This window comes from Lagopus muta, chromosome 3 (genome assembly GCF_023343835.1).
Source record: "Lagopus muta isolate bLagMut1 chromosome 3, bLagMut1 primary, whole genome shotgun sequence".
NCBI lineage: Eukaryota > Metazoa > Chordata > Aves > Galliformes > Phasianidae > Lagopus > Lagopus muta.
This window is the reverse complement of record NC_064435.1, coordinates 31,317,622-31,333,569: the sequence shown is the minus strand read 5'-3', so window position 1 is coordinate 31,333,569 and position 15,948 is coordinate 31,317,622. Positions and strand designations below refer to the sequence as shown.

Genomic DNA, 15,948 nt, shown 5'->3' with positions numbered 1-15,948 from the left:
CTGAATAGCATAAACAGTTGGAAATCCAAGATTATATGCATAAATCAGAACCTAAAACACAAGGAACCCTATATATATATATATATATATATATATATGTATATATATATATGTATTTTTTTTCCCAGAGATAAAAACAAATTGTTATCACTGAGATCCAAGGAAACAAAGACTGCTAGCCTGTCTAGACAGACACGAAGGAAAGATTTAAAGACTTCAGTAAAAATGTAACTTTTTCTTCTTGAGAAGAAAATGCTAGTACATCATAAACTCTGCTTATGATCAGAAGTGACGTTTTGGTGCGGCTTGTGGACAACAGGTCAAAACATGCTCAGGTTTCCTGTTCTGGACGGCACAAAATTATTCCAATATATATCATATGTTTGGCTACACCAAATCCCTGCAAATGTTCCAATTTAAAAATCAAAGAAACATTGATGACCTACTGTATTATATCCAAATCTATTAACTGGAGAGGCTAAAACGTGTGTCAGAAGGCTGTTTCTGTCATATTTCAAATAACAATAAAAGTACCGAAGCAGATGAAAATCTAAAAGGAATTCTTAGAAGATTTACAGTACTAATTTTTTTAAACCAAAACACTTGGTAATATGGAGTATATTCTTCATATTTCAAAATACTTGCTTGTAGTGCAACACTCTGATTAACAACTGCAAAACTTTCAAAAAGAAAAATGGAAGTATTTTTATTTTAAATTATGAACAAAAAGCAGCATTAGGGATGCAGCCAGAAACCACTAGGTGAAACAAAAATAAGAGTATAAAAATGTAACTACAAGAAAAACTTTCATAGGGCCCTAACTATTTCTTTCCACCAAAAGAAAGAAGGAATAGGGCAGGGTAGTTCAATTGGAAGAGTCCTTCAAAGATTATGTAGTCTAACTGCAAAGAAGTTCACACAGGTACTATGTTTCATACTCCAGTTGTATAGCTGACTGTAAAGCAAAAAGCTAAACACACTGGAATCAGCTTTTGTGTTATGCCACCATTTTTCTCATGTTAGAGCATGACAGAACAAGGGCGCTATCTCAGACACAACAGCAGATGGTACCTGCATAACAAACTCTCGACGGCGAGGCATCCCTCTCTCAGAAAGAAGCACATACTCTGGCTCCTTCTCCTTTTTGGCCTGTTGGATCTGAGCCAGACGACTGATAGGATTCATTCCTTGACCATATTCAGGTCCAGTCTAAAATAGGTTTAAAAGATATATTTCATTACGTATCAGTATTATATATGCTGTGCTGCTTTACTACCTCTAATACTCATTTTAAGAGAAATAAGCAAATTTCACACCACCCACTGTCTGCCACAGTTATAAGTAGCATGGATATTTATCAAAGGTGAGCTACTAACACCTTAATCTATCTATGAACGTCTTGTGGAGATGGACAAAATACAGATTCATCCATTATATTTCACTGCCCTATTTCTACAACCCTTCCCTGGGATCCTTAAAATAGACTGCTAGAATGCTGAACATGCAGTACATTAAGAAGAGTTGATTTTACATGGGAACAAAAAAGATCTGCCATATAACAAAGGAAGGTGCATTTGTCTCATAATTTCCATCTCAACATTCCTGCCTTCCATCCCACAGTGCAATTAAAAGTGGAGAAAGCTTGCTCTGTTTGCATGCCAGAGGAATTTACCCTCAAAATGTTTGTATGCAGTGAAGCTAGAAAATACAAAGAAAAACTCCAATAGCTAAAAATGGTACACACCGTGAGTCACCCACAAAGTATTTAAAATACTTCAAAATGTACAGATAATGGGAGAACTGATCTGATAGGGGAAAACAAATGGACAGAATTTTTTTTTTTGTCCAAGATTGCACAGACAGGTGAAAAACCACAGTCTCTACAATCTATTTGTATTAGTTCTGAAATACTTTTAGTGTTACTATTCATACAATGAATTCTCTCCCAAAGCAAACAACTTTGAAAATATGGTTTGTAAAACCTAAGGAAAAGAGATTTAAGATTCAAACACATTCATCTGAGGTTTTATTTAACAGATGAATATCATAACACAACAGAAGAACTTAAAAATGCAAATGACTTTTGAATGTAGAATAGTTTTAATGTTACTGTGAAAGCTATTCTTCATTTGCAGCACAAATGAAGAGGCAAAGTTGTGCTTATTTGAGCTTCTCAAACAAGCAAACAAGTGGTCAAGAAACTAAGAGATGATATTAAGAAAGCTGTGCGGCGAATCCTTATAGCGTTATCGCTGAAGTTGTTAGAGAAGATGAAGGTGAAAGAATTAAGACAATGTCATGCACAAGGGCAGCTGTGTGGGCAAGAAGCCAGTCAGAGACAAAGGGAGAGCAGTCTAAATAAAGTGCGCGACATGAGATACAGGCTCATAAATATATGCACAAGCATACAGGAGTTATTGTTGTCATTCTTTGTGATGCTCAAAATACATGCAGGTTAAACTAAAAGGAACGGACACAAGAAAAGCATTTCAGAAGACTTCATATTCAAAAGCCAACAGCTTCCTACACAATCAGGTTATTTTCACTAATGTCTATTTCTAACATCACCAACTCTGGATAATTCAGTTCAAGACTGTAATGGCAAATGGTGTATGGTGAAATAAGAGGTTTTTACTTGGTTACACCCTTAGCATCCTTCTTGAGCAAAATGTACCAAAATGAGATGGCCAGAGAAAACAGCCTTTTTCAGATCTCTCAGCCTTCAGACCCTTAAAGCTGCATTGATGTTGGTGGTTCTGAATTAATAACTTTTAATGCTATTTTTTGCCTAGCGGTTTTTGAGAATTATAGACCACGAATTTCAGTAGGAGCTAATTACCTAATTAACCTAGATTTCCTTGGGAAATCACTTGTCCTGCTTTGAGGGCAAACAAAATAAGGAAGATTAAGAAACAACTCATGTTATTTACGATTTTGCAGTCTCCAGAGTATTTGCTTAAACAAGATGGTTGTTCCTGCACAAATCTGCTCTCTATGTACTTAGGATGAAGATTTCAAATGGTCACACTTCTGTGTATTTATTTATTTTAGTACCCTTCTCAATAATACTCAATGAGGACTGAATTCAAGCTATATTTAAAACTTCACATCATCCTGGTGTGACGTTACCTCACCTAACATAATACAAGCCATGGACATAGCTGTGCATTTCATCAAAAGCTGCGTATCGTCACAATTGTTATCAAATCCAGAAAACTTGAAGAGGTTTTTTTTTCCTCCCTCTCAGAAACAGAGATGAAATTTAAGCCCTAAAACATGACTCCAAAGCATAGGTTTTAGATGTGAAGGTTCCCTGCTATTTCCTGTAGTTTTTGTCTGGAGGCTGCATACTATGGGAACAAAAGTGACTGTAACACCAGGCACTAACAGCCCAACTCTCCATGATCATCACTAATCTAACACAAGTTTGAACGGCTAAGTATGCTTTACATATACTTCAAGCAGTATTATTTTGCACAGGTCTAAGCCCAACATGCCAGACGATGAAAAGTCATGTACAAAATGTTTACTATTACCTCACAAAATAATACTTCCTAAAATAAGATATCACTTAGAAGATTTTGATCACTTGCAAAGCATCTTCACAAGGACTGAAAAGATGACAGGTTAATCCGATTAGCTGCACAGTGCTGAGACAATGAAGTGATGCATCATAAATATATGGACACTCTATGGCTGCTTTTGTTAGATCAAGTGGAGGATTGATTACTTCAGATGGTCTTTTGTTTCTGTTCATATTGAGGATGAGTACACAAACCAGGGCTAGTCACTGCAGGATAACTCAATTCTCTGAGTAGCAATAAATCTGCCACCAGGAATAAAAGCACCATTTAAGAAACTTGATCTTAGAAGATTCCAGAGACCCTAAAGTGATGTCTCATTGGTTCAGCAAAAAGCACATCAACATCTTCTAGGATTGCATACACTTTAACGGAGAGATAGTTCAAAGCCTACAAGTCCTCCTTGAATTGGTCTCCAGAAAATTTTCAACCTCTTTGAGAGCTGAAGGACGTTATCAAACAAATGCTAACCTTAACAAAGGCACATGAAACGAAGAAAGTATGACAAGTGACATGCTAGGCTGAGATGGGAACAAACTCTTGCATTTCTTTTAAATCTCTCCAGAATCAAAACAGACTGCTGTTGAAAGCAGGAAACTCCCAAATCCAGCTCAATGAGGGAAGAAGCTGGACTGTACAGCACTTCTCCAGATCAGTAGTATTTCATATACTCAGTAGTATTTCATATACTCTCTCTGAGGAGGAAAGAGTTGAGATAAAGCATTATTCCAATGAGGCCTCTCAAAGGAGATGATGCTAAAAATCCTTGTGAATGTGCAGAGTTGCTTGGAGGCTTCAATCCTCCACTACACGTGAACTAACTCTTGCTGTGATGTGAGCTCAGTTAAGAGACAGCTCCTTACAAGCCATTGCATTGGAGAATTTCACAGCATTGTCAGAATTAAATAAATAAGTAAGGTATGAGATACAAACAAATTAGTAACAATATTGACATAAAATGGCAAATGAGCCTTTACTGACTTAAAATCTGAGTAACTGTTTCTCTCCCAGCAAGTATTCTTAATTCTGACAAGGGTAGACACATACCTTCAATATTGTTTTTGGACGTTTTTTGAAGTACAGTTTTGGCTTTTCAATCACAGGAAGAGGAGGAAGCTTCTTCAGCTCTTGAAGGACAGACATTGCAGCACGTTTCTTTGAGAGCTTCTTACTGTTCCCTTCTCCTTCTGCAGTGAATTCTCCTACTGTAACTCGTGTGACAAAGCTCTTCATGTGAGGAGGTCCACTTTCTTTTATCACCTTTTAAACAAAAGTGTTTGGAGTCAAATCATCCTATAATCTAATGTTTATATTTTTGTGCAACATACTTAATACCAATGAATATAATACCTTCTCCTACTCGGAAGCATTTAGATGGGTTTTCACAAAATCTAGATGAGTCTTAATGGCAGTGCCAGGTTTGAGGATAGAAAATGAAGGCTGATAGGATAACATGATTCTAACCATCATATACAGTGTTTCACAGAAAATACAGTAGACGTGCATTTTCAAAATATATGTTACACAGTATACAGCAGTAACGCATATTTAAAACAAGGCTGCTGCTGTCTTCTTGCAAGGCACTTCCCATACTAAAGAATTTCAATTCATGAAGGTCCATCAATCTTTCTCTCCATACAACATATTCAAAACTGTGCTTACACAGCACTGTTTGAATATGTTGACCATTTTCTTCTATTATCATTAGAATCTGGAATATTCATACATGGTTCCAAACTTCCATCCCTAAAGGCCAAAATTTTGACATTATCCGAGCTGCAGACAGTACTGCCTGCTCTTAGCTCTTACCTTGCCAGAGCACACAGCTCAGAGACATCATACCCACTAGAAAGGCTGCCATAGCACTGTCTCCACGACAATCAGCTGTCCCTCTCACCAGAAAGGAATGATTAAGAAAAGCACCGTCACTCACACAGAAACTGGTTATGGAAATTTTAATTCATTCATCCATTTCCAAATATACACAAGATGAAAGACAATGAGAAAACGCATTTGAAGTACTCCTCCACTACTAAAAGTTGTAATATGAAAACATAAAATTGAGAAGTTCTGAATGGTGCACCTTTGTTTAGTATTTTTCTGTCTACACTCTTCCATGCACAGGTATCCTCCTAGGAGGCAATGCTGGTAGGATGTAGTTACCAACAGACCACAGTACTGCACGTGCTAAGGCAGCCATCTATTCATGTACGCAACACTTACTGGTCTGGATAATGTCTATCCGGAATTAGAGACCTCATCTGGGAGAAGGTTCAGTTATTTTGTTTGATGGGCGGAAGCAGTTACCTAATTTAATCTTTGGTACATGTAATGTGTGCAAGGAGAGATTAGAGCATCTGACAGGCACATCTCTCCATTGTCTTCAAAAGCAATACAAATATATGTTTTTCAGTAGGTACAGTAACATCAAACCATCCACTGAAGAAGTATAATGCCTGAGTGCAAGAGAAGGGAGGTAAGGGTGCTAGGCCCTTCTTGGTGCAATAACTGTATTTTTAATGGACTGGAACCTTCAACCTTAGTATTATTAAAACATGTTTTGTATTAAAGTTCTTTTTATCAAGGTCATGTCCCTTGCATTATTTAGTTTTGCAGTTACACTGTAATGAGGCCTCCCTAGGCTTGTATTTCTTTTTAAACTCTTTTTTGTGGCATTTTCACCCAGCAAACACAATTATCACAGCATATCTCAATAAAAAGACACAAAATGAAGACTAACAGACCACTTTGTCTGCATTTTGTCCACATTTTCACAGAATAAGGCAGCATCTTTACCAGCATGCAACGCTTACACTGCAGTCCGGGAGTGTTCCCACTCTCAGATTCAGGGTAATGATTTCAGAAGTGTTTTCAGCACTGCTTCACTTGAAGGTGAAGTGTGAGAAGCGGCCGTGCCTTCATGGCCCCCAGCCTAAACCAGGGAAGCTGAACACCCAGGGTCATTCCACTGCAGGCACAGTAGAGCTATGTTCCTGCACTACATCCTTCAGCACTGCCCTTTCCTTTGTCATTAGTATGCACCCTAACTGACTACTGCACAGCGCTATCCAAATCTTACAACACGCCAGCTGTAAATAGTAAGGCTAAATTAATGTTACTAGAGTCCTTAATCTTTTTGTGGTCTTATTAATGGCATTATATAGGTGTTTCTACTTATATGCAATGCAGGACATTAATAAAATATACAACAATGTAAATATTGACCAGATGAAAAAGGACAACGTAACTTGCTTAACAAACATAATTGCTGAGATCCTTAAATATTAGTTTTATATAAGTTTTCTCATATATATATATAAATGCACGCAAAAGTATATATATGGAAAAGAATTTTAATATAAAACCTGATTATATTTTCATGTGCATGAATATAAAACCAATGTATTCTGCTGTAATTTTCATCTTTGAAACATCTAAGCATGTGGCACAAGGTAAATAATTGCCTGGAAAACATTCAAAACTGTTTCTTTGTTAGTAAGTATATGAAAAAAGTCTGTACTGTCAATGGAATGAACCCCATAGAATTCGGATGGGATCTGGATCAAGCTAAACATCCAAAATTGGTAATTTAGCAAAAAAATATTTACCTAACAACATTTTTTTGTTAACCTCAGATTTTAGATCTTTTTATTCCACATGATTTCAAACAGTTGTTCTATAAGCCTAGGCACACAAAACACTTAAAAGAAATTCAGCCTTTGCTCTCCAAGAACACTATATGCATTAGTACATTAAACCATTTCCTCAGTTGAAAGATACGACCTATGGATCAAATCATGGCTAATTTAAAGCTGAGAATTTGATTAAGGGTGACAGTTCAATACACTTTTCTTCTCTGTTCCACTGATTTAAAGAATAATTCCAGCAAGAGAAAACACATGGGGCCAAAACTCATCTAAGGTCAAGTTACATCAAGAGTGAATTTGGCTCAATTTAATGAATCATGCTGACAAATGAAAAACAGCAGTCCAATTACAATGAAAGAGCAATGCTGCTTCAATTATTAAAGAGACTACAGGTATAAAAATCAAAAGACAATGACAAGATTAAATGGACATTAAAAAAAAATAACAGACAAGACAAAGAACAGGTCAGTAAAAACATGTCACCTATATCTACGATTATTTAGAAAATACCAATATATTTCCATGTGCTTGTGTGGGCTGACATGTCAGATTTTTCCAATTTAAAATAAAAAGAGTCTGGATGGTTTATTAAAACAGACGAATGAGAGCTACTCAGTACATTCATCACCCAGTCTGAAAGACTAATGCCCAGGAGACCAGGAGCTAGATGGGCACAAAACTCCTCGCCAAGAACATTCTCAACCTTTCAGAAGCATCAATCTGCTCTGCTTCTAGCTCAAAACACTGAGCCTTCACCTCATTTTGACCAGAAACAATTCGGGAAATAAAACAACAGTCTGAAACATCCTAAGGCATCAGATGCCTGGTGTGAATACTGGACCATTTCTACACAGTTCTTCTAACTCTGTTGACTTCAGTTTTGTCTTCCAAGCCAACCTAATTCAATACTAACAAGTTTGGAAAATAAAAAACACCCATGGTGCTAGAGAACCAATGCAGGAAGATTTCAGTTCATGCTAAAAGATGAAATTGGAGGTAAAATCTTAGAACTGTTCTGACAATTCCTAGCAGCTTTGTACCTCTCCTTAAAAATTGCTCATTTTGCCCACATAAGCCTTTAGAGTTGTATAGTGGCTGAAAAGTTGACAAATAAAGGGTAAGTAAGGATACATCCATGGCAGGTGTGTTATGAAGCTTTTATTATTATTATTATTATTATTATTATTATTATTATTATTATCAGAACTGAATGGCTTTATTGTAGCTAGCAATTTAATTGATAGAAATTCTTTAAAACTCTTCCTAATGCCCCAAGGCAATTAAAATTAAATTAAAATTTAAAATATAAAACATTATACAAAACAGGACAAACAGAACAAGCACCTAGCACACTGTCAGAGCAGCTGGAATGAAACCATGCATAGTTTGAACAGTTACATTAAAAAAAGAGAACTCCTGGGTTCTGCATGCTCTTCTTATTTTCCACCCCTTATGCAATTCTGAGAATGTGTTTACATAGAACTTTACATATCTTTATGACCATTAATTAGTTGCATAACACAGCACTGTTGGAACATTTGCTAAAGCTTCGTCAGATGAAGAGAAGGCAGATCATTTTATAGCCATCGCACAAAAACAAGCTGGAGAAAGCTTTGATGCCTGCCTGGAATAACACAAAACCATTTGTAAATAAAATCCTATTAGAAACATCAGATCCTGGGGATTATCCATAATTGCTTAGCAGACTTACTGAAATACAAGCTAGTACCAAGTTAAATCAAAATTCTATCTTAAAGTGTCACTTATACTCAGATTTAAGGGCAGGAAATAACACAAAACCTGTCAGGAGAGCAAAAAAATGTCTTTTTTCAATGTTGTTAACATTCTTTGGCAAAGGACACATTAGACTTTTTCTGCACTAAGTGTCTCTTCCTTCATTCTCTCCTTACCAAATGCTCTCCCTTAAATAAGTTGAAACACGGGGACAAAGTTAGGAACGTATTCAAAGCACTACGCCTCTTTCCATTCCAACATCCAAGCTATTCTTTGATCTGTGACCATTCACCTCTCTGTATTTTACTGTACTGATTTCTGTGGAACTGTTCCAAATATTTTTAAATACTTAAGGTAGAAAATAACTTGTGTGAAAACTGAAGCATTAATTCTTCTCTTCCTTTTTGAAACACAGGCATGTTTTTCCATTGCATTGATCATACACAGGAATTACATTCTTTCCATGCGGTTGCAAATTGATAAGCCAACACCCCCAGACTCCAGTTTTATGCTTGAGACTTTCTCAACTTTCCAATTAGTCCATATTATACTTTTTTTTTTTTTTGCAGTTATATTCCCCATATATGAAATACATACAAATTTGTTATACCAAGGAATTTCTTTGTCAAAATCAATACTCAGTATCTTTGGCTCCCTTGTCTAGCTTATGAGTGATTTCTCAAATTTCCAATAAGGACCAAGTAGCTCAGTTGACATCAGCCAAACCATGAGTACTGGCCAAAAAAATCAGTAACTGCATAAAGCATGCAGTACAGCACGTCACTTAAGAATATGTTTTTTTAACATGCAAATATGTTCATGCATGTCAAGATGAAAAAGGCCTCGAGAAAATAACCATCACCAGTGAAGGCACTTCCCATGTCCTTCACATTTGCTCAGTGTAAATGTGTAACAATACATCCACTTTTTCTGCATTAAAAAAGCAAAATTTAAAAAAAAACAGCTTGGCAAACAGCTTGGAAGTCTGGTGGCTTCTACCACCATAAGGTTAGATTTTTACAGTTTGTGTAAAAACTTTTTCATTGGAAAAGTTCTGCTGTTGTTGTCACTCAATCCCCCAGGTAGTTCAATGAATGCAGCAAAAAAAATTCTCAATTACTTAATGTAAACAAAGGTATAAGAAGTAGATTTGTAGACTGAGGCTTAAGTAGAGATAGATCAGGTGTCAAACAGTGTGGAAGACTGAAAGGAAGCCTTGACTTTCTGAAAACAGAACACTGCATGCAAAGTCTCTTACTGGGAACTTTTGTACAGCATGAACACTTGCAGTTAAAGCCAAGACTTCATTTAACTCTATTTTGAAGATTATCTGAAGTCAGTTTGAGTGTGGCCACTAATTCTGATCCCACAATATTATACAGAAAATGCATGAACTGCCTTCCTGCAATTTACTTGTTTCCAGCCAAATATTGGCATTATACTTTTTCTGAAAGAATGTCTCACTCTGTAGTAGAAGCTCAATTTCTCAGGTACTGATACAAATCAATCATTATAGATACCAACATACCACTCCAGGGACTGAATCTTAATCTTCCAGAGGACAGCCCTGTCAGTCTTATTTTGGTGCCTGGAAAAATTGTAGAGACTATTCTAGGAATTCCGGAAAAACACCTGAAAGACTATCTGGCCATCGGTCATAGGCAACACAGGATCACAAGGTGAATGCTTAACAAACTCAGTGTCTTTTTATGATAGTTACGCACCTAGATGATGAAGGGAAGGAAGCCAGTTGATGTTTTCTTTTTGTATTTCGGCAAAGCTCTTGATACTGTTTCTCACAGTATCCTTCTAGTCACTATGTCCATCATACATAGGGTTTGAATTTTGGGTGCTCCTGCATGGAGCCTTTTGGGACCCTTCCAACTCAGAATATTCTATGATTGTACCAAAGATATTTATTTATAATTTACATGAATTTAAGTGTCATTGTTAACCATGTTGAGTTTCAGTGCTGGATTCTTCAATACTTTCTCAGCAAACAGGTAATATGGAATACATACCTCAAAACTGACAGGTATATTGCGCTTCAAAGCAATTTCAAACACAACACTGATCTCAGACTTGTTTGCATCTTTGTCTTCTTCTGTTTCTTTTCCTGTTTCTCCATTCTGAAAATGAAAAGTACACAACAATAATAAATTCTCTGTCATTTTTGCGTTCTTCCATCACACTGTGAATCAGTGTTGGGTACCCCACCTCAGCGCCCCATTACCAGCCACTCACTGACCTGTGAAGCCAGATATGAAGCAGTTATGCTTCATATCAAACGAACACAAACACGTTATTTTATAAACCAATGATAGAGGGCAAAACAACTTCCATGGGTTTTAGTCTTATAAATGGCATGGCTAATTATCATCTGAATACAAGCTTTGAACACAAGTATTAAAGACCCTGTGACCCGCTTAACAGCCTCTCTGTGGGTGCCCCTCCTAAGCAAGGACAAAGTCTCCTGTACTTCTCAAGAAAGACTGAAGACAGTACTTCTGTCAGAAGGGATAGAGTGAACCCTCCTGTGCTTTGACTGGGTCACCAGGTTACAGGTGTCCCCAGCAGGTCCAGCTGTTTAGCGGCCCCTCTGTCGGCTTCCCTCTGGGAATTAATGACCAGTATGAAAAGGTAGTGACAGAGAACAGCTTGCTCAACACAGAGAGCTATTTATTTATCCATAGGAACATAACAAACAAAGAGGATTAGAGATAAAACAACAAAAGGCACACGCAAACATTATCCTGCATAAAATTTGGCTTTGCTTTGCACTTTAGGTTAAACGCTATTTTTTTCAGACAACCACTGGCACAGGGACAGATATCATCTCGTGTAACTGCTGCCTTTTGGTGTCACTCTCCTAGGCTACATTTTACTTAGTTTACAGAGGTTGATCTTCCAGCTACTTTCACACTGCAGTACCCTGAATGCTTCAAACTGGGATCTCTCAACAGACGTGTAATTTTGGCCAGACTCCTAATTTTTTATTACTGGAGGTAAACATCAAAGAAGTTTGGGATGAACTAGGTGGATTCCTGCAGAGCTCCCATCTTACATAATCAAGCCTGATGTAAATCTTCAGCCACCAGCACAGCTACAAAATCCAGATACTGAAGTTAAAATAACAGTAAAAAGTAACAAGTTCTTCAGAATAACAAGGGAATTTACCAATATTGTATCTATCATTTCTTATCTCTTAATATATACCATATGTAATAAAAAGGAAGACCAGAAATACACCAGCAGTGGTACAATACACAGTCTTTGAAGCATTTTTTGTCTCACTAAATGCTTGACTCCGTAAAAGCAATTTACATCCCTGTCACTGATCTTCAGCTACATACAAGACAAAACTGATAAAGGTCTGCAGAACCTGCTGAAAAGAAAGGGTACAGTGTAAAGCAGAAACAAGGGGAGTTAGAATGAAATTATGTAGGACTTCTAGCTCATTTCACACAATGAAATGCAAAGTACTACTGAAATTAAGAATGTGCATCATTACAGGACAGGCAAAGCATTGATTCAGTGAAAGACTCAGACTTGCTGAGAATAATCAGCTGAATGGAGTTAAAAGGACAATATTAAAAACCGAAAATGTATCTTCGGGTAGACAGAATGTCAAACAAATAGTGGAGTAACATTATTTTGTAAACAACTTTAGTGAAAATCTTACACAATATGGTATTCAATTAAGTCTGTGTTTTATAAACTGAAAATCTGAAAGGCAGACAAAAAAAGCCACACAGATGAACAGCTGGTTGGAAAGAAAACAAATTTACACCAGGACATTATGGAAACCATTAGTTCTACAAGAAGATTTAAAATTACTTAAGCATAATCTCTAAATACATAGAGGGAAGAGACTTTTCATAGCTGTTTTTAGATTTAGCAAAGATAAGAAAATACTGATTAGACAGAATAGCTAGGTGAATTTAGCTACATTCAGCTTCGCACCAAATTTATTTTATATCTGAAAGGGGGAACAGTAGTCACTGGCATAGTTAATATAAAATAATACAGAGCCATACAGAATTAATACTGAAAATCACTGAATATCCCCTCCACCCTCAAAATTTCAGCCCTTGCATATCCTTTCACCAAGAACAGTGGAGTGACTAGCTGGAACTTCCTCACCTTCAGGAAGATAAAATATGCTCAGGAGTGTCCCAAGTACTTTGAATTTAAATTTGATCTTCATTCCAGAGCTGACACTTTAATTGTAAGGCCTTTCTTAGCCTCAAATCTATGCGATAGTAAGGTGCTTTGGCAGACACACAATAGCTCTTTTATGTAAGCAGTTTCAGATTCACCTACGCTCCTGCTCTGCTTGCTGATCGTTTCTTGCTTCTACTCACCTCACGCTTTCCATATATTTGCTCAAGGAAGCACTAAGATGGTAATATTCTTTAACAGTTTAATATTGATGGGGGATTTTATCCTTAATGCGGTTAAAAAAGAAGTAAATAAATGTGGGCATCAAGATGAACAAAGACTATACAGAAGCCTCATTAAGCAAACAGGGTTCTGAAGATCAGAGTTAAAGACCTACTTAGCGTGCTATTTTACACAGACCCCACTCCAGTGAGGCTCACCAGTGGGATGCAGGGCCAGCCTGGTCTCAGCAGGCCTATCTCCTCCCTTTCCTGCTCTCATCAGAAGCAATCTGGCACTGGCCAGAGAAGAGGGGAGCTCCACCAGTCAAGCAATCAGAACCAGTCATACTCGCGTACTGCACTGATCCATGTGTAAGGCATGGGGAATCTCACATCTTCCTTGGCTGATCCCAGCATCTCCGTTCTGCTAAAGGAAGCAGAGCTCTACAAAGCTGGTGCAACCCTATGGTGAGGGCACATCCCTCCACTCTGCAATTCACATGACCAGCAGCAGAGAAGAGCCCAATCCTTGGCAATATGAGGCCCTAAATTCCACCTTAACCTGCACTTCTTGGGGTAGATGCACCTAACCCCATATAATTCATCTCTGTGTAGTCCAGAGTCACTTAAGAGACAAAGAGGATCTTTCATCGTTCCTACCTACAACCAGTAGCCTCAGCCTGACTAAGATACACAGGCTTTCCTTGGAACTTCATTCATTTTCCTGCCCACAGACATCTGCTACTGAGATCCTACAGCACCCCAGACGGCCTTCAGCTGCTGCACCAGAATGTCACAGCACTCCCACAGATCTTATCACTACCACGCAACTCCTAACACACCCAACACACGTTATTCTCTTTTGACAGTCCTCCTTTAATTTTTCTCTTAGTTAGTCGTGGATTTGATTCAATTTCACCACCTTCATGGAGGTGAAGAGGAGAATAAAGTTACTTCCTTAGCTCATGAGTGGGACAGCAATACAGAACGCTGCAAGAATTTAGGAAACTCCATTTGCCATGGTGACATCTCCTAAAAGCCTGCACATCGAAATAGACACTACATAGATCCAATTAGACATGAAGGTTAAAGATATTATTACTTTTCTTAGGTAAATATCATACACACAAAGGTTATTAAATCTCTGTACATAAACCAGGTATGCATCCAGATTATTTACATATATTATTTACTTTCTTATACTATGTACTATCCTCTGCATTTAAGATAAGAAAAAAAGATTGTCTCCTGATGCATTATTTTTCGCCTATCTGACTGAGCAATTTTATTATTCAGTTTTTAAAATAATTTTGGTTTCATTTGCACTTTCAATTTGCCAAGATTACTCTAATTTTTCTGCCAACTTATTTTAAAATGATTTTTGTTTTGCAGTAGCAATATACAGCACTTACACACACAGCACCGAGAAAGCTAATTATTCAAAAAGGGAACAAAGAGCTGAAAGACTAAAACCATCAGACAGCTTTGCAGTAGACGTCAGTGACCTCAGCCATGTTCCTAGGTACACTGGCAACATGTCACTTAAGACCACATTCGTGGACGACAGTTGTTTAATATTAATTCTTCATGAAGACACTGATTACATTGACATTTTCTTGACTTTTGGTATAAACCCTTGGGAGTTCATGCTGCGGGACTTTGGGATAAACTCTTACACTGAGGACAGTTTCATCTTCAAATGCCTGCTTATTTTCACTGTTGAAGTCTTGTTCTATGTTAGGTGTGCAGTTATAAAGAAAGAAACAACACTAATGATTTCTTTGCATTTCTTCTCTGCCTTTAGGGCTAATATGAAAACAGAACACTTAAAATTAGACACTGAAAAACTAGTAAGTAGATTGTTGAACATGGTACCAAAACATGAAGGTTAGGAATGGCATGTTTTCTGAAACACAAACCTGAGGTAATTTTTCTGGAATAGGCTCATTCTGGAGAGCTTGTAGGGCCTTCATTGCAGCATTATGTCTAGCAGCTTGGCGAGTCTTTCCTTCACCAAAAAACTCACTGTTGCCAACAGTTAACTGGACATAGAAAATTTTAGGCACTGGGCAGTGATACCTGTAAAGAAGTCATGAACAAGTTAATGCCTTTCTATGTGTTAGAAAGCAGCAATATAAGTTACAGATTTTAACCATCCACTGTATGCAATATAGAATGGTAGCTAGGACTACAACATTGTTTTTGCTCACAGAGTAAGCCCTCTCAAATACATGAAAATTGACCAGCAAGGCAGCTCCTACATGCACACCAGCTCTTCACCCCCCATTTCCACTCCTCTGCAACAAGCTGAGCAGTGTTCCAAGTCAGCAGCCTCGTGCTGCTGTCTTCCTGGCCTAAGCCTTGAGAGAATTAGGCCTAGGAGAACTGAAAACTCCTGTGGAAGTTACATCTGGGAGGCAACACCAGCCCCAGGAGCAAGTGGCACAGAGAAAGAAGGAACACAAAGACCCTCCCACAGGGACAACAAGCCTGCACAGTTTAGCAGAGAGAAAGTCAGATGGAAGAGAGTGAAGGACCTAGACAACATATTTCTGGCCTCTAGTTGAAGTTCAAGCATTGAAATTGTCGCAGAGGTTAAAGACT

At 37.6% G+C, this 15,948-nt stretch overlaps 1 protein-coding gene across 5 annotated transcripts in view; it reads right to left on the bottom strand.

Moving 5' to 3' along the window:
• The window catches only part of STAU2 (staufen double-stranded RNA binding protein 2), a 165,590-nt gene that overhangs the window by 98,970 nt on the left and 50,672 nt on the right, over window positions 1-15,948 (bottom strand). For all 5 annotated transcript variants that reach the window (XM_048938628.1, XM_048938631.1, XM_048938627.1 and 2 more), the window contains exons 6-9: window positions 15,264-15,423; window positions 10,984-11,091; window positions 4,629-4,841; window positions 1,072-1,209 (exon numbers count right to left, since the gene is read on the bottom strand). In XM_048938628.1, the coding sequence (XP_048794585.1) occupies window positions 1,072-1,209; window positions 4,629-4,841; window positions 10,984-11,091; window positions 15,264-15,423 (619 nt within the window). The remainder of the gene's footprint in view (window positions 1-1,071; window positions 1,210-4,628; window positions 4,842-10,983; window positions 11,092-15,263; window positions 15,424-15,948) is intronic.